General features: G+C 40.8%; 1 protein-coding gene across 2 annotated transcripts in view; it reads left to right on the top strand.

Annotated features, from left to right (window-relative positions):
- Nucleotides 1-27242, top strand: part of ctnna2 (catenin (cadherin-associated protein), alpha 2) — a 1304830-nt gene that overhangs the window by 660924 nt on the left and 616664 nt on the right. The window contains exon 9 of one of the 2 annotated variants that reach the window (XM_072254802.1): nucleotides 19084-19162. The exons of the other annotated variant lie outside the window; for it this stretch is intronic. Coding sequence (XP_072110903.1) covers nucleotides 19084-19107 — 24 coding nt within the window. The 3' untranslated portion in view covers nucleotides 19108-19162. Of the gene's footprint in view, nucleotides 1-19083; nucleotides 19163-27242 lie in introns of those variants that run through there. 2 annotated transcript variants of the gene reach the window in all.

Here is a 27242-nt window from a genome sequence, read left to right on the forward strand (position 1 = left end):
GCCTTTATAGGTACTGTCGATTCATAATTGAGTTTTATATTTTCACTATTGTCTTACATGCCCTTGTAAAACCACCAGTCAGGCAGTGTTTACCTTTAGTTTACAAAGCATATCATTTAACCATCTTTCTAACTTTTGATGGTCCTTAATCGTATGCTGTAGAAAAATAAGAGATGAAAAGTATTTGTATTCTTCTGTAGTTTACCCACAATGTGACAAAACAAATTGGAATCTTTGAATATCTGAAATGTGTTTTAAGTAAGTTTACTGCAAAAATGGTCTGTTGTCTGGATATTAATGCTCTGCCAAGGCTCTATCACCATTGGGGTTGTGTGCATTTAAAAGCTAGCAGAAAACGATCAGAGGAATGAGATGGTACAAAGCTAAACCACCAGCCTCATTTTCTTTTCAATTCAGCATCTTAATGTAGCCAGCAAATAATTTTCTCTTGGCATTGCCTGATGAAGCCATATTATGTTTTCTGGTTGCATGACCTGTACCTTGTGGTTTGCACTCAGCTGGACACTAATTCAATTTCAACTGAGTTTTAATTTAGCCAAGGTGTTTAAAGATCACCTACATGTCAAGTGGGAGGCCTGTCAGGCTGCAGGGAAAATTACTGTGCTGCATTCTGATATCCATTGGGAACTCTATTGAATTTGGCCAACTGTGTTTCATTTGGGGAATGAAACAGCCTGCAGTCAAACCACAGTCCCAGAAGAGGGAGAGTAGCGGTAACGGTTTTTCAAAGGGTTGAAAATCTGTGCACATTTTTTTGACAAATCTCACTTTAACCTGGCTGATGGGAACAGAAAATGTTACTCCTCTGTCCAATATTTAATGTGCCCTGATTCAGATTATATCTTCCTAGACTAATTGGCCTTGTGGGTGCATTTGTTGAATATAATCTATGTCAAATTTCAGTGGTGTTGATCCAGTATTTGAAAGTCTTGGCATTTGAAGCTTATCTAGAGAGTTCTGCTGAAAATCTCTAGAAGTTAAATGGAAATGATCAAGCCAGAAAGGTTTTTTTTAACCTTAGGTATTTTCATTCCTATTTGAAAATGTTGATGCTTTCCATCTTGTTTTAAAATTCTTTCTCAAGATGTGAGCAATGCTGGTAAAATTGTTCTTATTTTATTACTCATCCATCCAGACTCTTGAGCAGATGGTGGTGAGATTTTTTCATGAGATATTGCAGTCTGAGGAAGGATCTCCCATTTTGTTGTTAGGTGGTGAGTTCTAAAATTTAATCTCACAACAATGAAGAGTGAATGACCAAATATCTCAGAAAGGTTGTTTTATCATTGGAGAGAGTCCAGAGGAGGTTAATGAGGATGATTCTGAAAATGAAGGGGTTAACATATGAGGAGCTTTGGGCCTGTACTCACTGTAATTTAGAAGAATGCTGGAGGATCTCACTGAAATTTACTGAATGTTGAAAATACTGGATAGGATGGATGTGGAGAGGATGTTTCCTATGGTGGGGGTATCCAAAACTAGAAGGCACAGCCTCAAAATTGAGGGGTGACTTTTTAGTACAGAGGTGGGGAAGATTTTTTTTTAGCCAGAGAATAGTGAACCTGTGGAATGCTCTGCCACAGATTGCAGTGGAGGCCAAGTCTGTGGATATATTTGAGGTGGAAGTTGATTGTTTCCTGATTGGTCAGGGCATCAAAGGATATGGTGAGAAAGATACGGAGTTGAGTGGGATCTGGGATCAGCCATGATGAAATGGCAGAGCAGACTCGATAGCCTGAATGGCCTAATTCTGTTCCTATGTCTTATGTCTTATGGTCTTATGTCACAGAACTTGGTTGTTACAGTATTTCCATACATTCCTACAGTGGTGATGGAAGTCATGGATTTGGGAAAAGTCTGAAAGCTTAGACTTTTTTTAGATAGCTTGTTAATGGTTGATACCTGTATGATGATAGTGGAAGAAATGGATGTTTAAGCCATTGGATTGTGATGGTAAATAAAGAGAAATGCTGTGTCATATGGACTGCTAAGCTTCTTGAGTATTGATACAGTTATATCCATTTCAACTCATGAGTAATAATGACCTAATTTACTCTAGCATTGGTGAGACGCAGCAACGACTTACTAGCAGAATAGAAAGCTACTAACTACTTTTAAATTCCACTTTTTATGGAAAACAATCACTGCAATCAATAATCTGTAACTTCCCTTTTGGTGATGAGCTTTGAACCACCTCTACGATCTGGCATTTTTGCAGTGTGAACTGAAATCTCGAAGCTTCAGGATGGTTGTGGCATGGCATGTATGGGCTGAATCGAGGTAGTAGATCCCGGGCCCAAGAGTGGGAATGAACCAATGTTTGGCCATTGCTTCAGCGGACTTGGAACCGATTCAAAGCAGCAAATCCGAGGTGAGGCAGAGTCGAGGTGGCGAGGCCTATGCCCAAGACCAAGGAACAAGCTGATTTTTGACCGATTTAAGTGCTGGATCAGATTGGAAAGGTTAGGTATGGGCCAAATTGAGATGGTGGGGCCCGTGTCCAGCCCCAAAAGTGTATTGAAGCGTCAGGTTTCGGATCCAGGAGCGAAGAATGAGTTGAGATTGGGCCGATTTAAGTACTGGGCCAGGTTGAAAAAGTCACAGTGCTGGGGCTGGATGCAAAAGATGAACCAGTGTTTATCTGACTGCTCAGTAAGATTTACTCATCTCTGCTCTGAACTGAGGCTGTGGCCTACAACTAATGGACTACTGGATCGGCTGTGACTGGCTTCATGGCTGTGAACTCACTCTTACAAACTTTATTTCTGAATATTAGGTGTTTTCTTTTTATTGTTTGCATGATTTGTTCTTTTTTTTGCACATTGGGTGTTTGACAGCCTTTTTTTAATGGGTTCTATTGGGTTTCTTTGTTTTGTGGCTGCCTGTAAGGAGAGGTGAATATAGTATACAACTATACTTCGACAACATATGTACTTTGAACTTTGAATAATATTAATTGCAATCTGACTTGCTGGTGTTAGAAAAGTTCTAAAAGGAGCAACTGTGTCTGGTCCATGGAGTTTCTGGCCAGTGGTGATTCCAGACTGTTGATTGCAGGGAGTTTGTTGATGGTAATGACATTGAGTATCAGGATATTAACATGATTATTATTTTTTATTTGAGTTGATCAAGATTAGTTGGCATCTATCAACCCAATCTTTGATGTCACTTTAGTCTTGCTGCACAAGGCTATTGATGCTTCATTACATGAGGAGTTATGAATGCAACCAAATCCTATGTAGTCATCAGTGAATATTCCCAATTATGACCTTAGTGCTCTGGCATACCGGAAAGATTCGAGATGAATTAGCTGAGGATGATTGATTCCAGGATAATGTAGCTCAAATGATTAGCCATCTTTATATAGGTAGATATATAGATAGAGAAAGAGAGACAGAGCGAGAGCTAGGGTGCCTAAGACTTTTACACAGTGTTGTATATCATGTCTTTCCAATTACCAAATAGCACTTAATATTACTGAGCTAGTACAAAGCTAAGTTTCCCAATTACCTTCCTATTTTAAACAATATGCAGCACTGTGCAAAAGTCTTAGGGACCCTAGCTATATTAATGCCCCTGAGACTTTTACACAGCACTGTCCTTTACAAGAATCATAGAGTCAACAGGCATGGAAAGCGGCCATCCAGTTTTCTGAATTTCTTCCGGCATACTGTGGACTAATCCAGCCAGTTCCATTCCCACACTCTATCCCAGTAGCCCTTCATTCATGTTTTCCTCTGCTGCTAAGGTTGCTTTTAAAAACTGTATACTTCATACTGTATATAGTGTGTACTAGCTTATTACTAAATGTATGTATAAAATGTCTGTTATTTCGTTTTGTATCTCTCACTTAATCTTGCTTAATCTGTTTTCTTTAATGCTTGCACCGTCAGCCAATGGGAACAAACTTCCTTTTTTTTTCTATTCTGACCTTCTGATATTGTGGATTCAGAATTGGTTCAATGATAGGAAGTAGAGGGTGATTGTTGAAGGCCAATTCTTGAACTGGAAGGCTTATAACTGCTGGGGGGTGCGGGGGGGAGGGGGGGCTCCAGAGGTTAGTATTAGAACCTCTATTAGTTCATTATTTATGTGAAGGATTTGGGTGTGAATGTACATGGCATGAAAATACAGTTTGCTGGTGATTCTAAATTCAGAGCTCCTGTTGATAGTGAATCAGGTTACAATATGTTACAAAGAGATTTTGATCTGTTTGAGAGTTGGGCTGAAGAAACAAAATAGATTTCAGTTTGGAGAAGTATAACATAGCGCGTCTTGGACATTCAAACCTGAGTAGAACCTATGCAGTGAATGGCAGGGCACTGATGAGTGTGGTGGAACAGAGGTACCTGGGACTGCAAGTGCACAGATCACTGAAAGTAAACAGAGTAGTGAAGAAGACATTTAACATGCTGGACTTCAGTATGCAGGGCATCATGCTTTAAGGAGATAAAGGTGCAATTTTATATGTTATTGGTTAGGCTGCACTGGGAGTATTGTGTGCAGTGTTGTTCACCCTGTTATAAGCAAGACATTGCCAAGGTGGAGAGGTTGCAGAAGAAACTTATGAGGATGCTAGTTGGACCAGAAGGCCTGAGTTATAGGGAGAGGTTGGCCATGTTGTATCTTTATTACTTGGGGCATAGAATGAGAGGTGACCTCAAAAAAGTTTATAAAATCATGATGTGCATAGTCTTTTCCCCAGTGTTGAGTAATCCAATGCAGAAGGCACAGATTAGAAGAGAGGAGAGACTGAGATGTAACTTCTTTACACAGAGCTCAGTGAGTACCTTGAATGAGCTGATTGAACAGTTGGATGAGGCAAGTACAATTGTAACATTTAAGAGGCATTTGAATAGGTACCTGGAGGGTTATGGAATGAACTGGGAATAACAGGGAAAATGTTGTGGTCAATAGGGACCAGGTGAGATGAAGGGCCTGCTTCCATGCTGAATTACTCTATGAATCTATTTTCTTGCAATTGTTCTCTTTGTACTTATCACAACCCTGTCATCATCTTGAGCACCTCCATTAAATTTGCTCTTGATGGCCTTTACTTGAAGGAGAGTTTCCCTAGCTTCTCCAATCCAGCTTTGGTTTTAGAATCATTCTGGTCTTGAACCTCTTGCATCCTCCTGAGGATCTTCACATTTCACTGAAGTCTGGTGACAAGAAATTGACACAATATCCTACTTATGGCCTCAACAGAGCTTTATAAAGTTTTGTATAAATTCTTGGTTTTGTACTCAATATATTTGTTGACGAAACACAAAATCCCATATGCTGTGCTAATTTTTCTCTCACCATGATCTAACACTTTCAAAAGATTTATCTACATGAAGCCCCAATCCCTCTGTTTATGTGGACATGATAGAACTGTAGAATTAAGACTATATTGTCTCTCCACAGTTCTTCTGCCAAAATCCATTGCCTCACACTTCTCTGCATTAAATCACATCAACACATGTCTGTTTATTCTGTCAACCTATTTATGTCCTGTTGCAGTTAATAGGAAACATCTCCTCCATTGCTGTACCACTGGGTTAGTACCATAACTTTTCCCTGGTGTGAAGGAGGCTGAGGTGTAACCAATATCAAATAATTGGAGGCAGAGGAAGGGTAGATGGAATCTTTTTCCAATGTAAGAGTATCAAAAACAGTAGTGTATAGATTGAAGGTGAGAAGAAGGGGTTTTTAAAGGGATTAGAGTGATATGTTTTTTTTCAATAAAATCTGGCTGAAATCTGGAATATGCTCCCTGAGGAGGTGGTGAAATTGGATGCAACTACTAAATGTTTAACAGACATTTAAATAAACAAGACACAGAAAGATACTAATCTAATGCAGCCAGATGGGACTAATTTAGATGGGCAAAAAGATCAACATGGACATAGAGGGCTGAAGATGCTAGTTTGGTGGTGTACCCCTCTATGACTCTATGGTTCTCTGCTGTGCCTCTATACATGTGTCAATATTTTTTGTCTTACCATTTTACTGACGAAGGGTCTCGGCCTGAAACATTGACTGTGCTTCTTCCCATAGATGCTGCCTGGCTTGCTGCGTTTCACCAGCATTTTGTGTGTGTTGCTTGAACTTCCAGCATCTGCAGATTTCCTCGTGTTACGACTTTACTGCCTGCTTATTACTTAAATGCTGGTTCAATAGTTCTACGCAAGCCCCCGTTCCATTTATTCATTCTTTCATTGCCGTTTATTGTCCTCCACTTCCTCTCACAGCATATTAAATTTATTTAGCTGGTTGTCTCTTGACCACTTCACTTAATATACAGATTACTTTCTCTTTTTGCTTCATTTTATTCTCTGTCTCTCATTGCACCAACCTTTGGGACTCCTACCTTTTCATTTGGTGAGAATGTATCTAGCCTTTGTGCCAAACATCTCGAAGACCTCCCACATCACCGGGAGCCTCACGTGGTCTGTACACACCAGCTATGTGATGAAAAAGGCACAACGGTGCCTCTTTCACCTCAGACAGTTGAGGAAATTTGGTACGGGCCCCCAAATCCTAAGAACTTTCTACAGAGGCACAACTGGGAGCATCCTGACTGGCTACATCACTACCTAGTATGGGAACAGTACCTCCCATAATCGCAGGACCCTGCAGAGAGTGGTGCGGACAGCCCAGTGCATCTGTAGTTGTGAACTTCCCACGATTCAGGGCATTTATAATGTCAAGTGTGTAAAAAGGTCCTGTAGGATCATTGGGGACCCAAATCACCCCAACCACGATTATTCCAGCTGCTGCCATCTGGGAGACAGTACCGCAGCATAAAAGCCAAGACCAACGGGCTGTGGGACAGCTTCTTCCACCAGGCCATCAGATTGATGGACTCATGCTGATTTGAGTGTACTCTATATTACATTGACTGTTCTATTTAATATAAATTATTATGATTGCACATTGCACATTTAGACGAAGATGTAACGTAAAGATTTTTACTCATGTATGTGAAGGATGTAAGAAACAAATTCAATTCAATCCATTGTTCTGTTTCTACTTTAGCTGCCATTCTACAGTTCCAGGTTAGCTTTCATTCAGTTCAGAAGCCCTATTCCTACTTCATCTTTGGTGTCAGCTGGTTTATTTATGTCTGTACCAGAGGTGTAATGAGGTTCAGGACTGTGTAATTCTGGCAAGCCTCAAAACCTCAGCTTGGTATTGTTGGCCTTGGTTTCCATTTCTTCTTTCATGTCCAACATTTTTTTTTTCATTTGTCACAAGTTTGTGGGATGTTGAATATAATATGCAAGATCTCAACCATTCTGTCTTGGTCACACTCCTGGAAGTATCTCTCTGGTTTATTGTAACTTTAATTTGTTATTAATATCAATACACATTTGTATCATACATTTAACAGGGTAAAACATACCAAGATATTGCCTAGGAGTATCAGAATTCATTATATCTCAATTACAATGAGACAAGTGTGCAGAGACTATGAGAACACCGTACACAGATATACAGTAGTTTCTGATAAAATCTATACACCCATCAATAACAATAGGCTAACTTTCCAAAATGTGTACCTTGCATTCTAGTATACAGGATTAAGTCATTGATAAGAGCTGTGTACATACATCTGTTGATGCTTCTGGACACATCTTCAGTGATGTTCCTGGAATCATCAGGTGATTCAGGCCTTTCAACATCATACAACCTCCTCCAGGTGACCCAGACCCTAGCTTGTGTCCAGAGGCTAACTACTTATGACTCCATTGCTCCCCTCTTTTGAGCCACAGCCATCTTGAGGCCCTCTCTGCCGCATCGGTGGTACTGCGGATCGCTCTCCTCTTCCTCTATCCCTCGAAGCCCAAAATGCTGAAGACTCTAACTAAAGAACAGGCTACGAATCCCCTACAACCAACCTCCACTAGGAGAAACCACGCTCTCCATCCAGCCTGAAGATGTTTTGGAGCCTTCCTTCTCCTCTTCTCCGAACCGTTCAGCTGCAATACTGACAATAATTGTTGTCATGGCTTGCAGCTTCCTATCAACCCCTCCCTTGGCCGTTGCCTCCAGAATTTGGTTAACATCTTCATCAGACTGCTTCCACAGTGAAGTCATGTTAGCTGCAGGCCATTTGATCCGCCTCCTGTTAGACTTCATTTTAGAGAGATTAGTTTGCAACACTTGGAGGTTCCGGGCACTATGGGGTGACTCCGTGCCTGGCCCCTCCTTCATCTCACCAGCAGTAAATATTGAACATATCACAATGGGTACTATATTTCAATTTCTTTGATTATCCATCACTTTTTAAAAATAACTGCCTCACAGGAGTATGATTAGAAATTGGAATTTCAGAATTGAAATTGGAGAATTATTTTGAGAATAACTCATGGTTCCAGTCATTTTCAAATGATGTCATAAAACTGAACTGAGTATTTCCACTCAGGAATCAGACTATCATGTTCAACATTTACGCAGTGTCAGGCACAAGCCCAATTACATTAGTGGTCCAACACGTGGAAAGTCTTCCTGTCATAATTGGGTAGTCACTACAAAACATGGGGCAGAACACTCTGAGTTCAACATTCATGTGGCTACTTGAACAAAGCAGCTCCAGGACTGCCCATGACTTTGCCAACATGCTCATGCTGTTCTCACCTTGAAGAAATTTTTGAATGAGTGACTCAATTATTGCTTGTCCATGAGAAGGAGAGCCACCTCCATCTCTTAAACCTTAGTGGTGTCCTGTATCTGAGAGGATTACCTTCTAATCAGCATGTCCTTCCTTTTATTCCTGTCAGTTTCTGTCTGGAGGAATGAAATTAAACAATTCATATATCTACTTTCATTTATGGGTTTGGTCAATGTGTGGATACATGCTGTGGGAATATAGAAGAATATGTTGAGGTCCTTCTTATCATATCTTGTCCTGATACCTTTAGTTACATCTTTCCATTGTACATGAATCCCATTACCTTACCTGTAAATGTCAGACAGAGAATCTTGTTGCTGCCTCTTGCCATTCCAAACGTTCTTTTCTTTATGGCAGATACTGTGCTACTGTGATCTGGCTGCCTGGACAGTGTGCCTTTACTTGGTTAACACCTTCTCCAACTGTTGCACAGGGAAATACTGACAGATGTGATAAATTCTGTTTTCCTTATTGATAAATGATTTAACTTTTCTATTTGGGAGAAACATTAACATTATTGCACACTCACTTACAACCATTTTTGCGATCTTTGAGCTACTTGCAATAATTTTTAGTGCACTACAAAAGTTCAAATTCACTGTATAGAAATCTGTTTGTTCAGTCTATGACATTTGCTCTGCTACATTGGTATATTTCTCTTCAGGAACTCAGTACACTGGTAAACACTTTAGTCTTAAATGTACACACTTTAATCTTTTTTTTTAAATTTTTTTACAAGCAGCTGGTAAAGTATTGCCTGGTTCCAGATCAAGCTGTAAATGTTGGAAATAGGAGATGGAGAGAGAAACCAATTTAATGTTGATGATCTTTCATCGGAATTCCATGACAGTTCACAGCATTTAAAGGTTTTCTTTTAAGACTTTAATTTTATTTTAGATCGCATGATAGTATAGTGATTTGAACAACACTTCACAGTGCCAACTGTAACATTGGGGCTTGATTCCCACTTTTGTCTTTAAGGAGTTTATACCTGTATGTTCTACCCATGACCACGTGGGTTTCTTCGGGCTGGTCAAATTTCCTCCTACATTCCAGAGACCTAAAAGTTAGGGTTAGTGAGTTGATGGCATGACATGTTGGCGCCAGAAGTGCGGCAACACTTGCGGGCTGCCCCTAGCACATTCTCACTGATTTGATATGACACAAGTGATGCATTTCACTAAGAAGTGAAAATCTGTAGATGCTGGAAATGAAAGTAATACACACAAATTGCTGGTGGAACTCAGTAGGCCAGGCAGCATCTCTGGAAAGGAGTAAACAGTCAATGTTTCGGGCCAAGATCCTTCACCAGGATGTATTTCACTGCATGTTCCAATGTACATGTGACAAATAAAGCTAATCTCATCTAATCTATTCCAAATTTAATATATCTGCTGTTTTTGGTTTTCAATTACTGCTTGGTCCTTTTTTATAGAGTGGCAGCTCAGTTGCCCAACAGATTTTTTTTCTAAACCAATCTATTTTAGATAATTAAAATTGCAACAATGTTAACTATTTAGAATGTTCATACACACATTCTTGGCTGTGAGGTTATGACTCATTAATTTTCCTCCACTCTTTCTTCTTTACAAATGTCTAACCATAATGTTATAACAAATAGTAATTATAACAAAATAATAAATGTAATTATATTTTACACCACGGAACATTAGCCACAAAATTCATCTTCCAAACATGTGAACATTTGTTCCATGAGTCACACTTGTTTGCACTCCTTACGCAACGCCTATGTCCATTATAAATATGTTGGATTACCCACACAAAGTGCTGGAGGAACATGAGTTTGACTTCATTGTGACAGTAGAGGAGGTCATGGACAGACATGTCTGAATGAGAATGAAAAGTCGAATTGAGATGATTGACCACTGGGAGATCCTGCCTTTTTGTGACAGATGGAGTGAAGGTACATGACAAAGAGTTTCCCCAACCTACATCAGGTCTCATCAACGTAGATGAGATGACACTGTGAGCACTGGGTACAGTAGATGATCCTGACAGACCCACAGGTGAAGAGTTCCTCACTTGAAAACAACAGTGCCTGCTGAGTGTATGTTCTAATCTGTTCTGTAGCCCATCCACCTCAAGGTTTGTGTTTAGAGATGCTCTTCTGCACACCACTGTTGTAACACATGGTTATTTGCGTTTCTATCACTTTCCTGTCAGTTTGAACCACTGGCTATTTTCCTATGACCTCTCTCATTAGTAAGGCATTTTCACCCACATAACTGCCACTTACTGAATGTTTTTTGACTTTTGTACCATCCTCTTTAAACTGCTAAGAGATTATTATGTGTGAAAAACCCAGGAGATCAGCAAGTTCTGAGACTCAAACCTCCCCATCTGGTATTAACAGTCAAAGTCACTTAGATCACATTTCTTCCCCCCTCTGATATTAGGTCTGAACAACAACTGATCTTCTCAACCATGCCTGCATACTTTTATGAATTGAGTTGCTGCCACATGATTGGCTGATTAGATATTTGCATTAGCGGGCCACTAAGTGTATGAGTCTTGTAACATCAGAGGGTCTTTTGTATCCTGAATAGGGCAATGAGCATATAATTTTCTGATTTACCAAAATTAATGTGAATTTGTTCTGATTCTGGAGTAATTTGTATTCCGGGTCTTCAAATATCAATGTAGCATTACATGAAACAAAGCAAAAAAATCCATCACATCTGTCAGTGCTAACAATCAAATCTGGGATCAAATCATAAGAATGTTCAATAGGGGAAATTAGTTTCATAAGATATGAGGAAAGATTATAAAAAATGCATTTCAGAAAGGCAGATGTCTAAGTCCATTGGAGATTAACTCCTGTGTAATCTAAGGCAAAAATTGATCATTAGGAATTTCTGTAAGTGTCCAGACCAAAAGAACAAAATTCAACTTGAGTTATTTGAGGGAAAAAAGGGAACAAGTGAAAACAGCAGGTACAGCAGATTTAATTAAATAATGTGAAAAAAATAATGAAATAGTGAATTAAAGGGCAGTTTATGCATACACATTATATATTCTGCACAAGCAGTTCACTTTCTACATTGTCTATTATTTTTTTTTCCCTTGGAATTTATAATTGGTAACCTTCTGTTGAGAGTTGTTAGAATCATTCTTGTATTTCAAAGTGTTTTTGCACAGGATCAATTCAAATAGCAAACGTTAGGTTTCCAGCAACCACATAAGATGTGTCAAGTTTATTGCCTTAATGACTAAGGTAATTAGTTTTTTGTTAAAAAATGTTATCACAGCATTAGAATAGAACAAAGAAGATGTTAGAAGAAAGTTCAGATGGTTCATCAAAGCTTTTTATTATGGCATCTTTTTAATCTTGAGAAGGAAATGCTTGATAAATGCTGCAGTTTACAGTCACAATCAGGTAAACTTCCAAAACATCACATCTTAATGTACAAAAACAACTACAGTCATGCACATGCACCCATTTTACATAAAAATAATACAGAATCCAAACAGAGTGATAGCACTCAGTGGCCACTTTATTAAGTACCTCCTGTACTGAATAAAGTAGGCACTGGGTATATATTCATGCCCTTCTGCTGCTGTAGTCAATCTACTTCAAAGTTTTGTGCTTTCAGAGATATTCTTCTGCACACCACTGTTGTAATGCATAATTATTTGAGTTACTATCGTCTTCCTGTCAGTCTGAGCCAGTCTGGCCATTCTCCTTTGACCTATCTCATTAACAAGGTGTCTTTGCTCACACAAGTGCTTCTCACTGGCTTTTTTTGTTTTTTGCACCATTTTCTGTAAACACCAGAGACATTTGTGCATGAAAATCCCAGGAGATCAGCAGTTTTTGAGATACTCAAACCACCCCATGTGGCACCAACAATTATTCCACAGTCAAAGTCACTTAGATCACATTTCTTCCCCATCCTGATGTTTGATCTGAACAACAACTGAATCTCTAAACCAGGGGTACTCAGCCTGGGGTCCATGGATCCCTTGCTTAATGGTATTGGTGCATGGCATAAAAAAGATTGGGAACCCTTGCTCTTAACTATGCCAGCATGCTTTTATGCATTATCTGCTGCTGCATAATTGGCTGTTTAGATGTTTTCTTTAATAAGCAGATGTACCTAATAAAGTGGCCACTGAGTGTAGTTATACAACATTAAAAAGGCTCTTTGGCCCAACTCATCTATGCAAACCAAGTTGTGTACGGAAGCTAGTCCTGTGTATCTGCATTTGGTCCACATCACTCTAAACTCTTCCATCCATATACCATAAGATCATAAGACAAAGGAGCAGAGTTAGGCCATCTGACCCATCGAATCTGCTCCGCCATTCAATCATTGCTGATCCCTTTTTTTCCCTCCTCCTCAACTGCAATTCCCGGCCTTCTTCCCGTAACGTTTGATCCCATATCCAATCAAGAACCTGTCAATCTCTGCTGAAAATACACCCAATAACCTGGCCTCCACTGTTACATGTGGCAAAAAATACCACAAATTCACTACCCTTTGGCTAAAGAAATTTCTCTGCATCTCTGTTTTGAAAGGGCTCCCCCTCTATCCTGAGGTTGTACCCTCTTGTCCTAGACTCTCCCATCATGGGAAACATCCTTTGCACATCTACTCTGTCTAGGCCTTTCAACATTCAGAAGGTTTTGATGAGATCCCCTTCATCCTTCTGAATTCCAGTGAGTACATACCCAGAGCCGTCAAATGTTTCTCGTATGATAACCCTTTCATTCCTGGGATCATCCTTGTGAACCTCCTCTGGACCCTCTCTAATGCCAGCACATCTTTTCTTAGATGAGGGGCCCAAAATTATTCACAATACTCAAGGTGAGGCCTCACCAGTGCCTTATAAAGCCTCAGCATGACATCCTTGCTCTTGTATTCTAGACATCTTGAAATGAATGCTAACATGGCTTTTGTCTTTCTCACCACCAACTCAACCTGCAAATTAACCTTCAGGGTGTTCTGCATGAGGACTCCCAAGTTCTTTGCATCTCAAACTTTTGGGTTTTCTCCTCGTTTAGAAAATAGTCTGCACATTTATTTCTACTACCAAACGCATGACCATGCGTTTTCCAACATTGTATTTCATTTACCACTTTCTTGCCTATTCTCCTAATCTGTCTAAGTCCTTCTCCACCCTATGTGTTTCCTCAACACTACCTACCCCTCCACCACTCTTCGTGTCATCTGCAGACTTGGCAACAAAGCCATCTATTCCATCATCCAAATCATTTATATACAGCATAAAAAGAAGTCGTCCCAACACCGACCCCTGCAGAACACCACTAGTCACTGGCAGCCAATCAGAAAAGGATCCTTTTATTCCCACTTGCTGCCTCCTACCAATTAGCTAATGCTCTAACCATGTTAGTAACTTTCCTGTAATACCATAGCTTTTAACTTGGCAAGCAGCCTCATGTGTGGCAACTTGTGAAAGGCCGCCTGAAAGTCCAGATATACACCATCCACTGCATCCCCTTTATCTGTCCTACTTGTAATCTCCTCAAAGAATTCCAACAGGGTTGCCAAGCAGGGCTTTCCCTGAAGAAAACCATGCTGACTTTGTACTATCTTGTCCTGTGTCAGCAAGTATTCCATCACCTCATCCTTAACAATTGACTACAACATCTTCACTGAGGTCAGGCTAAGTGGTCCATAATTTTCTTTCTGCTGCCTTCCTCCTTTCTTAAAGAGTGGTGTGACATTTGTAATTTTCCACTCCTCTGGCACCATGCCGGAGTCCAATGACTTTTGAAAGATCATTTTTAATGCCACCACTATCTCTAACGCTACTTCTTTCCAAACCCTACGATGCAGTTCATCTGGTTTAGGTGATTTACGTACCTTTAGGTCATTTAGCTTTTTGAGCACCTTCTCTCTTGTAATCATAACTGCACCCACTTCTCTTCCTTCACGCACTGCAACATTAGGCACCTAGCACTTTCTCTAGCGGCACGTTTGATGTACCCACCACACTGATGTCCCTTTCAGTCTTTCCTCTTTCAACTTAAATCTGTGCCTTCTAGTGCTAGAGTCTTCTGCCTTTAGAAAAAGACTATGGCCATCGCCATCAATGCCTCTCGTTATTTTATATCCTCCTTTAAATTCACCCCTCAGACTAATCTTTAAAAAAAACAGATATCCAGTTTCTTCAAACAAACTCAAGCCCTCAAGTCCTGATAACCCAAACTGCACACAATACATTATAAGAAGGATGCCAAGGCTTTTGAGGTGGTGCAGCTGAGGTTTACCAAGATGCTGTCTGGATTCGTAGACATGCTGTATAAGTACAGATTGGACAAACACAGATAATTATTTCAGGTGTGGAAAAAGATGAGGGGAGAACTGATCAATGTTTATATAATTACGGGAGGCATAAGATGTAGGAGCAGAATTAGGGCACTCAGCGCATCGAGTCTGCTCTGCCAATCAATCATGGCTGATGTATTATCCTTCTCAACCCAGAAGTGGCAGATGAAAAATTGTGTTGGGAAGTGCATTGTCATGCATTTTGGTAAATAAAATAAAAGTATAGACTATTTTCTAAGCGGAGAGAAAATTCAAAAGTCTGATGTGCAAATGGAGTTGGGAGTCCTCGTGCAGGGTTCCCTGAAGGCTAATTTGCGGTGTGAGTCAGTGGTGATGAAAGTAAATGCAATGTTAGCATTCATTTCCAGAGGACTGGAATATAATAGTAAGGACGTAATTTTGAGGCTTTATAAGGCACTCGTGAGGCCTCACTTGGGAGTATTTGTGAGCAGTTTTTGGCCCCTTGTCTAAAAAGGAGGTGCTGAGAAAAGGGTTGGAAGGAGGTTCACAAAAATGATTCTGAGACTGAAAGGTCTGTCATATGAAAAACATTTTATGGCTCTGGGGCTGTAATCACTGAAATTCAGAGGAATGAGGGGAGGATCCCATTGAACCCTATCGAATGTTGAAGCTTCGAGAATTGGATATGGAGAGGATGTATCCAATGGTGTATGAGTCTGATATGAGAGGACACAGCCTCAGAATAGAGGAACGTCAATTTAGTACAGAGAAGAGGAGAAATTTCTTTTGCCAGAGATTGATGAATCTGTGAAATTTGTTGCCACAAGTGGCTGTGGAGGCCAAGTGATTGGGTATGTTTAAGGCAGGCAGAGGTTAATAGATTCTGGATTAGTCAGGGTATGAATGGATATGGGGAGAAGGCAGGAGTTTGGGGTTGAGAGGGAACCAGATCAGCAGAGCAGACTTGATGGACCAAAAGGCCTAATTCTGCTTCTACATCTTATGGCCTTCTAGGCACATGAATGTGCAAGAAATGGAAGGAAATGGACATTGCGTAGGCGGAATGAGTTAGTTTAGTTGGGCATCTAGTTACTAATTTAATTAGTTCTGTCCAACATCAGAGGCAAAAAGACTGTTCCTGTGCTGTATTGTTCTGTATTTTATGTTCTAAATGATGCTATCTGTCTGTGATACTGCTTTTCATTGCCGCTGTGCATTCATGTATTTGTGCACATGATAATAAATCTGTCTTTGATTTTCTAGTAAAAACAGAATTAAATGGGAGCTGAGATTTTTTTATGTCCAAAGTTACTTATTCCACAGCAGTATGACCAACATGGGGAAAGTTTGGCCAATATCTTCAAGAATATGGAGGAGAGTTTTAGAATGCATTAAATACGTGAGCTGACTTTTCTCTACACCTGAAGTTCTACTTTTGACTTACAGCTTTAAAATAAAATAGAAACTCATAAATTATTTTTAGATATGCCCCTTAGATTAATAACAGCTGCAAGATATATTATCACACTGTTTATTATGGATGGTTTGACTACCTGTCTTTTCCATTGCTTAATAGTTGATCATCAGCTAGATTTTTTTTTGAATGAAAAGATATAGTTGGAGTCTGAATGAATTGATTAGAAATTAATAAATGATAAGGTTGTAAATCTATTGTATCCTGCCCCAAATCTTTAACTTAACCAATAAATTCACATCACAACTGACAACTATTTTGCTATTTGTTGAAATAGTTTAGAGTTAACTGTACAGGAGTACTGTAACAATTGATGACATTCCTACTGAGTCTGTAACCAGAGTGGATGCACAACAGAAAAATTGAATTACTTTGTTCATTAAAATGACAGATTATTAAGTAATTATCTGCCAGTACCTTTGTTACTTTTCAGAATAGAGCACAAGTGAGGCAGAGAATAAGCAAAAGCAGAATGACCACTCTGAAAACCATTAGCAACATGATTTTTTTTCTTTTGTTTGTTTCAATAAGATTTCTAGTTTGGTTGGGTTGTTAATTAGGCAAGATGAAAAGAATCGATCTGGGTTTTTCACAACAGCACACAGCTACTATGAAATCAGAGAGGTTTTTATTTTTTCAGTTGAACAGTGCTGTCACAAAGGTATTGTAAGGCATTCTTGGATTGAAAACATCACTTTATCTAAAGAGAGGAAGAAAAGCAATTCTAAAGCATCTGAAGGATGAGGTAAAACAAACTGTCCTAAAAATGTATGATGGCAGGAATGTCCAACACAAGCTATTGTCATTGCACATACTCTCCTTCAGCACTGTCCAAATTGTCCATGGCTCAAGACCCTAAGGACCTGCTCTTCTGAAAGTCAAGAACACATGAGGGCTTCTCAAAGACAGGGATGTAGTCAGTGCCCATTTAAAAAAGCATTACAATCATCTCCTCTTGTGAGATCCACCCTATTACGTGAGGGAATATTATTGCTGGGAATGAACTGGAAAAACATGTATTAATAGATGTTTCCTTTTGTTCTGCAGAGAAGTTGTATGGAACAGACGCACACAACTTTTCTCTGCCAGTGATGTACACTGGGATTTTCATGTACAACTGTCTCTAGGGTTTACTGAGAATGGTGGGAAAAACAAAAAGAACATTCAGTGAGTGGCAGTTCTGTGGGCGGAGATGGTATTAATAAGAGAGGTCAGAGGAGAGTGGCCAGCCTGGCTCAAGCTGACAGGCAAAAGAAGGCAAATAACCACACGTTACAGAAGTGGTATGCAGAGGAGCATCTCTATATGCACAACATATCAAACTTTGAAGTGGATGGGCTACAGTAGTAGAAGACCACAAACATATACTCAGAGGCCACTTTATTATGTGTAGCAGGTACCTAATAAAGTTGCCATTGAGTGTATATATTTAAAATACACAATAAAGCTATGGAACCTTAAACGGACCTAAATCCCATGTGATTCTTCAGTCACTTGCTTCTCCTGATAACTTGGACTTCTGGTTGGCACTGGTATTGCTATTGGTTTATTATTGTAACATGTAGGTAGATACAGTGGAAACCTTGGCTTTTAAACAGTGTATATAGATCAAATCATTACTGTTGTTTTGTGAATGAAGTTGCCGCAGAAAGTTACTGATAGATACAAAGCAACTTCTTTATTCGACAAAACAAAGTATAGCATGCATCATATAGAGACTCTTTTGATGGAAAGGTCTCCTGGCACAACATGGGGCTTGATATTTTATGTGCCAAACATCAAAGGACAACTCCATATTTACAATGTATGGACAGTGCTTTCTTTGAAACCACATACAGCCTTCACACCTCATGATTCACATCCACACCAGACATCCAAATGAATTTTAATCAGCGTTGTCTGGTCTGGGATTCACAGCTTTTAGGAACCGGTTGTTCAGAGCTGCACTTCAAACTAAATGCATATATCCCAAACCCAAAAATCACTCTAATAATTACACAGTGTACTAAGCTAGAATATGGAAAAGAATAACAAAGCAGAATAAAATGAAAAACTATTGCAAGAGCGCAGTGCAGATGAACGATAAAGTGCCAGATCATAATGAAGTAAATCGTGAGGCCAAGAGTTCATCACATCATTCAAGACTTCCATTTAAGGGTCTGATAACAATGTGATAAAAATTGTCCATAAACCTGGTGGTACATGTTTTTAGGCATTTGTATCTTCTGGTAGACAGAAAAGGAAAGAAGAGAGAATGCCTGGGGTGGGTGGGGTCTATGATTATACTAACTGCTTTACTGAGGCAACAAGAAGTACAGACAGAGTCCATAGGAAGGAGGCTAGCTGCTATGATGTGTTGAGCTGTGTCCACATCTCTGCAGTTCTTGTTGTCATGTGCAGAGCAGTTGCCATACCAAGCTCTTATTAATCCAGACGGAAAGTTTTAGAACCACTAAATAGAGAGTATATCTCTGTATGCAAAACACGAGAGACTGCAAAAACTGGAGTAATTAACAAACGTCTGATGGAACCTCAGAAGTCAGGCAACATCTGTGGATGGAAATGAACTGTTGACATATTGAGTTGAAACTGCTATCAGTTCCAATGAAGGGCTCAGTCTCACTCTAATCAATCTGCTTTCTTATCTGTTGCAGGTCAAATGTAGGGTCACAATCTGAATTGTTGACTATCCATTTCCCTCTGCGAGTGTTGCCTAACCCACAAATTGCTCAAGTAGTTTGCCTTTTGCTCTAAATCTCAATGGTATTGACTTCTCAGTCTTATCTCAGATCTTTTATATATTAATATTGGAAATTCTACCAATCTGCTTCCAGCTGTTACACTCTTCTCCTTTGATGTTAATTCATTTCCATTGGTCAGTTATTTACCTTGGCATAATCATGAACTTTGCCTGCAATTGCTTAAAATTAAAACCAAAATTATCACATTAAAATGATGGAAGTTCAGACCATGTTTCTTTTTATTTTCAAATCTCAGCCATTTTCAAAAAAAAATGTGATTTTGATTAGAATTATCTTTATTCAGGGTAAAAAAAGGACTTTTCTCCTAAAAAACTTGAAAATATATTTGCACTATTACTTTATGCAAAATTACTACAAATACAGTTCAAACTAGACCAGCATTGTGTTCAATCTAAATTATTTTTAATGTGAATTTCACGACTCTCAAATTCTGCCTGTGTCATTCTCCAATGAGTTCACTCTCATCAACAACATGTAAATGGGTCAAGATAAGATGTAAAGGTGACTATTGTATTAGCATTCTGATGAAGTGCCAGCCTCAAGGGTGCATTGCTGTCCTTTTCTGTTGTCTCCTCAATCCCCACTCAGAGTTTGAACCATTAAAATGCGATGACTCCAGAGTCCATTCATCCATGTTGGCTGAGGAGGGCTTTTCAGCCTTCTACCTCATTCTATCTGGAGGTTCATTGCCTTTCAGATTACAAATTATCACACGTGGTAAATAACATTTCTGTCACTAAAGGCAGTTTCTACTTCCTTGACTTGCAATTAGCCAGCTACCATCAGCATCCCCACTGGAAACGCTGTTGAAACAATCGTTTCAATACTGTGCCTATAAGTGCACTTCTGAAGCTAGGTGACCTGTGAAGAGCAATTTACACCCTAACACCACTGCACTTTTCCACTATTTAAGGAACAAGTTAGCAGCTCAAAGGAATACTTTACACATGCCTGAATGAATTGTAGTTCCAACAACTTAGCTTTTATTTGTCACATGTATATCAGACCATCAAAGCATGTTGTTTGGCACTGATGACTAACACAGTCCATTGCTGGCTGTTTATTGTTGCAGTCCACGAGTGTCACCACACTTCTGGTGCCAACATAGCACGCCCAACAAGCACTGACCCTAACAATATACCTTTGGAACGTGGGAGAATCCTGGAGCACCCAGAGGCAACTCGCATAGACACAGGGAGAACATACAAACTTCTTACAGACAGTGGTGGGAATCAAACTTCAACCATGATCGCTGGCACCATTAAGTACTGCGCCAACTGCTATGCTCCCTCACCACCATCCAAGAATAGCAACTTACTTCACTGGCAGCCCACCAACTACCCTAAGAATTCTTTCCTTCACCATCAGTGTGCACAGCATCTGGAGTATGTTCATCTACAAAATGCACTACAATTGCTCAGCAAGGCATCTCCAACAGCATTCATCAAATCCACTATCTCAACCACCAAGAAGGACAAGGACAGCAAGCATGTGGGAACAATACCAACTGTAAGTTCTCCTTTACATATATGATCATAGTATTCACAACATAGAAGGGAGCATCCAGCCTATCAAGTTTCTTCTGACTCACATAGTAATATCATTCCCCAACTTATTTTCCTTTCCACCCAAAAACTGGAAGTAATTTATATTAGCTAATTAATCTGTTACCCGGAATGCTTTTGGGTTGTGGGAGGGACCAGAAAAACCAGGGTATACCCATGCAAACCCCACCAGTCAGAAAATAACTTTTTTTTTAGATATGGGAGAGCAGCACTACTTGAATTAGCATTGGACTACCCACTTGGAAATATATTGATAGTTGTTTATTATTGCTGAGTCTAAATTGTGCAACATTGTACTCAACAATTCCAGGAGGGCTAAAAGTATTCATAGAGGCAATTTAAAACCATTTTCACAAGGAGAATTAAGGATAGGCAATATACAATGGAAAAAGCATCTAGTGCTTTCCCGGTGTAAATAATGAATAAACTCTTCTTAGGCTTCCAGCTGGGTACAAGGATCGATTTTAACTGACGTTTCAATGACAAACACTGCTATCTTCATCAGGGATGATACTTGGGCACGTCTAGTCTGATGGTATTTCTACCCCCATCGTCCATCCCACCTGATTGATTAGTCCTCATCCAATCAGGGTTCTGCTGTCCCACCTTGTTTACAATGTCACTTGAAGTGGTTATGGCCAGCAGCCATCGAGCCCCTGGACCGACAGCAGTGTTGAACTTGCTCCATGATTGTAGACTCTCTTTTAGGGACTCTGGAATTCATACTCTGTGTATTATTTGTTTACTTTTTACTGTTTGTATGATTTGTTCTTTTTTCTCACATTAAAAGTTTGATAGTCTCCACTATATGCTTTCTTTTTTGTGGATTCCATTGCATTTTTTTTGTTTTATGATTGCCTGCAAAAAGAGGAAACTCAAGGATATATATTCATAGTACTTTGAAAATAAATGTACTTTGAACATTAAACAATGATTCAGATTCATTTATTTATCTCATGTACATCAAAACATACTTTGAAATGTATTGTTTGCATAAGCAACCAACACAAACTATGGGTATGCTAGAGGCAGACCACAAGTGTCATCACCCATTCTGGTGTTAACATAGCATCGCGGCCTCTCTCCCAGACGAGCTAAATCTTTCTACACTCGATTTGATCTCGCCAATACTAAGCCCCTGAGGAGACCTGCAGATGATGCGACTGACAGCTTAGTCACCTCTGAGGCCAAAGTATGCAATGTGTCCAACAAGTGGACAATTGCAAGGCTGCGGGACCGGACTGCATCCCAGGGTGAGTACTCAGGATGTGCGCGGTATAACTGGCAGGTGTGTTCACAGACATTTTTAATATCTCCCTCTCCTAAAGTAGAGTGCCTTCCTGCTTCAAAACATCCACCATTGTCCCTGTACTTAAAAAGACCAAGGTAACATGTAATGACTGGCATCCTGCCGTACTCACCTGAATAATAAGCAAATGCTTTGTGAGGCTGGTCAAGGACTACATCTGCAGCATGCTGCCTCCCACACTGGACCCCCTACAATTCGCCCACCGGCACAGCCAATCAACAAATGATACAATAGTCACAGCTCTCCACACCGTCCCTACACATCTGGAGAAGAGGAATGCTTATGTGAAAATACTCTTTTTGGACTACAGTTCAACATGCAATACCATAATTCCCTCCAGGCTTGACAGGAAGCTTAGAGACCTCGGCCTTTACCCTGCCTTCTGTAGCTGGATCCTGGACTTCCTATCAGATTGCCAGCAGGTGGTAAGAGTAGGCTCCCTCAACTCTGCCCCTCTGACCCTCAGCACAGGTGCCCTTCAGGGCTGTGTACTAAGCCCCCTCCTTTACTCTCCAATCTGCTAATTAAATTTGCTGACGACCCTGCACTGATTGGTCTCATCTCAAATAATAATGAAGCAGCTTACAGAGGAGAAGTCATCACCCTGACACAGTGGTGTTAAGGAAAAAGCCTCTCCCTCAGTGTCACAAAAACAAGGGAGCTGGTTGTGGACTACAGGAGGAATAGAGACAGGCTAACCCCTATAGACATCAATGGATCTGGGGTTGAGAGGGTGAACAGCTTTTAAGTTCCTTGGCATAAACATCACCAAGGATCTTTAGTGGTCTGTAGATACTGGCTGTGTGGTGAAAAAGGCACAGCAGCACCTCTCTCACCTCAGACAGTTGAAGAAGTTTGGTATGGTCCCCCAAATTCTAAGAACTTTTTTGTAGGGGCACAGTTGAGAGCATCCTGACTGGCTACATCACTGCCTGGTATGGGAAATGTACCTCACTCAATCGCAGCACTCTGCAGAGAGTGGTGCAGACAGCCCAGTGCATCTGTAGATGTGAACTTCCCACTATTCAGGACATTTACAAAGACAGGTGTGTAAAATGGGTCTGAAGGATCATTGGAGACCTGAGTCACCCCAACCACAAACTGTTCCAGCTACTACTATCCAGGAAACAGTACCACAGCATAAAAGCCAGGACCAACAGGCTTTGGGGCAGCTTCTTCCACCAGGTCATCAGACTGCGTAATTCATGCTGATGCAGCTGTTTTTTTTATGTTATATTGAGTATCCTGTTGTACATAATATTTATTAGAAATTACTATAATTGCACACTGCACCTTTAGACAGAGACGTAATGTAAAAAGTTTTACTCCTCAATTATATGAAGGGTGTAAGTAATAAAGTAAATTAAATTCAATTCATGTGCACAATGTTCAAATAAACAACACAAGCTACAACAACAACACAACAACACGGCAAAACAAACAACAACAACAAAGCAAAACTCTTATTTCCCAAATAAGAGAAAATCTGCTGTTGCTGGAAATCTGAGCAATACACACAAAATGCTAGAGGAGCTCAACAGGTCAGACAGCATCTATGGAAAAAAGCACAGTCGACTATTCGGGCTGAAACTGTTTGGCCAGACTGGAGAAAGAAAGCTGAGAAGTAGATTTGAAAGGTGGAGGGAGGGGAGAGAGAAATATCAGGCAATAGGTGAAACTTGGAGGAGGAGGGATGAAGTAAAGAGTGAGGAAGTTGACTGATGAAAGAGTCAGAAGGCCATAGAAGAAAGAAAAAGCGGGGTGAGGGGGAAGGAGCACTAGAGGAGGTGATGGACGGCCAAGGAGGTAAGATGAGAAAGAGACAAGGGTATGGGAAATGGTGAAGGAAGGAGGGGAGTCAGTACTGGAAGTTTGAGAACTCGATGCTCATGCGATCAGGTTGGAGGCTACCCAAATGGAATAAAAGGTGTTGTTCCTCCAACCTAAGTGTGGTGTTATCCCGACAATGGAGGGGGCCATGGATGAAAATATTGGAATGGGAATGGGAAGTGGTATTGAAATGGGTGGCCACTGGGAGATCCCACCTATTCTGGCGGACAGAGCGTAGATGCTCGGCAACGAGGTCTCCCAATCTACATCGGGTTTCACTGATATACAAGAGGCCACACTGGGAGCACTGAACACAGTGTATAACCCCAACAGACTCACAGGTGAAGTGTTGCCTCACCTTGGAAGACAGTTTGGGGCCCTTACTGGTAGTGAGGGAGAAGGTGTAGGAGCAGGTGTAGCACTTGTTCCACTGCAAGGATAAGTGCCAGGAGGGAGAGCAGTAAGGAGGAATGAATGGACAAGAGAGTTGCATAGGGAGCGACCCCTGCAGAAAGATGAAAATGGGCGGGAGGGAAAGATGTGTTTGGTGGTGGGATCCAGTTGGGGGTGGTGGAATTTTCAGAGAATTATGTGCTGGTTGTGGAAGCTGGTGGGGTGGTAGGTGAGGACAAGAGGAACACTATCCCTGGTAGCTTGGCGGGAGGATAGGGTGAGAGCAGATGTGCATAAAATGGAAGAGATGTGGTTGAGGGCAACATTGATGGTGGAGGAAGTGAAGCCCCTTTCTTTAAAGAAGGAGGTCATCTCCTTCGTTCTAGAATGGAAAGCCTCATCCTGAGAATAGATGCAACACAGACAGAGGAACGCTCAATTCTTTTCTCTCCAGCATATAATTCTGCGAAACTTCCACCACCTCTAACTGGACCCCACCATCAAACACATCTTTCCCTCACCCCCACTTTCAGCTTTCCGCAGGGATCGCTCCCTACATGACTCTCTTGTCCATTCATACCTCCACACTGAATTGAATTGAATTGAATTGATTGTTTCTCACATCCTTCACATACATGAGGAGTAAAAATCTTTACGTTACGCCTCCACCTAAATGTGCAATGTGCAATCATAGTAATTGTAATATAGAGTACACTCAAATCAGCATGAATTCATCAGTTTGATGACCTGGTGAAAGAAGCTGTCCCGGAGTGTGTTGGTCCTGGCTTTTATGCTGCAGTACCATTTCCCGGATGGTAGCAGCTGGAATAAATTGTGTTTGGGGTGACTTAGGTCCCCAATGATCCTTCGGGCCCTTTTTACACACCTGTCCTTGTAAACGTCCTGAATCATGGTAAGTTCACAACTACAGATGCGCTGGGCCGTCCGCACCACTCTCTGCAGAGTCCTGCAATTAAGGGAGGTACAGTTCCCATACCAGGCAGTGCTGCAGCCAGTCAGGACGCTCTCAATTGTGACCCTGTAGAAAATTCTTAGGATTTGGGGGCCCATACCAAACGTTCTCAACTGTCTGAGGTGAAAGAGGCGCTGTTGTGCCTTTTTCACCACACAGCCGGTGTGTACAGACCAAGTGAGGTCCTTGGTGATGTGGATGCTGAGGAACCTGAAGCTCTTTACCCTCTCATCCCTAGATCCATTGATGTCAATAGGGGTTAGCCCATCTCCATTCCTCCTGTAATCCACAACCAGCTCCTTTGTTTTTGCGACATTGAGGGAGAAGTTGTTTTCTTGACACCGCTGTGTCAGAGAGATAACTTCTTCCCTGTAGGCCACCTCGTTATTGTTTGAGATAAGGCCAATCACTGTAGTGTCGTCGGCAAATTTAACTAGCAGATTGGAACTGTGGGTGGTGATAGAGTCATGGGTATACAGGGAATAAAGGAGAGGACTCAGTACACAGCCCTGAGGGGCTCCTGTATTGAGAGTCAGAGGGTTGGAAGAAGTCCAGGAATGAGTTGCACAAGACAGGGTCAAGACCAAGGTCTCTGAGCTTCTTGTCAAGCTTGGATGGAACTACGGTGTTGAAGACTGAACTGTAGTCCAAGAAGAGCATTCTCACATAAATATCTTTCTTCTCCAGATGTGTAAGGAGGGTATACAGAGCAGTGGCTGTTGCGTAATCTGTCGCTTGGTTGTGTTGGTAGGCGAATTGTAGGGGGTCCAGTTTGGGTAGTAACAAGCTGCAGGTGTAATCCTTGACCTGCCTCTCAAAGCATTTACTTATTATTGATCTTCCTGCTAGAGGCTACTCAAACAGCGACTAAGTCAAAGCCATGACTTTGACTTTGCTGGTGACACCCACATCAAGAAAAAGAATAGATGAAATTAAAGAGATTGTTCTAAGCAAGCCATCTCCAATCCACCTACCCATCACTTCAATGTTTTTGATGGATAGATACTTTATTGATCCCAAAGGAAATTACAGTGTCACAGTGGCAATACAAGTGTGCAGATATAAATATTAGAACAGAAGTAGAAAAAATTTTTAAAAAGTTACCGCAAACAGTCTAACTCGGGGGGGCGGGGGGGGGCGGTCATTACTTCCCGGTTATAGGTTGACTCATGATAGAGCCTAATGGTGAAGGATAAAAAAGACCACATACAACACTCTTTGGAGTAGTCTTAGTCCCGTGTTACTGATAAAATGCCTCTTGTCATTGAAAAATTTCTATTAGGCCATCTCAAGTCAAGTCAAGTCACTTTTTATTGTCATTTCAACCACAACTACTGGTACAGAACATAGTAAAAATGAAACTTTTTCCAGGACCATGGTGCTACATGAAACAATACAAAAACTACACTGAACTACGTAAGAAAAAACACAAAAACTACACTAGACTACAGACCTATCCAGGACTGCATAAAGTGCACAAAACAGTGCAGGCACTATAATAAATAATAATAAATAATAAACAAGACAATAGGCACAGTAGAGGGTATAGTAGGTTGGTGTCAAGCCAGGCTCTGGGTATTGAGGAGTCTGATGGCCTGGGGGAAGAAACTGTTACATAGTCTGGTTGTGAGAGCCCAAATGCTTCGGTGACTTTTTCCAGATGGCAGGAGGGAGAGGAGTTTATATGAGGGGTGCGTGAGGTCCTTCATAATGCTCTTTGCTTTGCGGATGCAGCGTGTGGTATAAATGTCTGTGATGGCGGGAAGAGAGACCCCGATGATCTTCTCAGCTGACCTCACTGTCTGCTGCAGGGTCTTGCAATCCAAGATGGGTGCAATTTCCGAACCAGGCAGTGATGCAGCTGCTCAGGATGCTCTCAATACAACCTCTGTAGAATGTGGTGAGGATGGGGGGTGGGAGATGGACTTTTCTCAGCCTTCGCAGAAAGTAGAGACACTGCTGGGCTTTCTTTGCTGTGGAG

This window comes from Mobula birostris, chromosome 4 (genome assembly GCF_030028105.1).
Source record: "Mobula birostris isolate sMobBir1 chromosome 4, sMobBir1.hap1, whole genome shotgun sequence".
NCBI lineage: Eukaryota > Metazoa > Chordata > Chondrichthyes > Myliobatiformes > Myliobatidae > Mobula > Mobula birostris.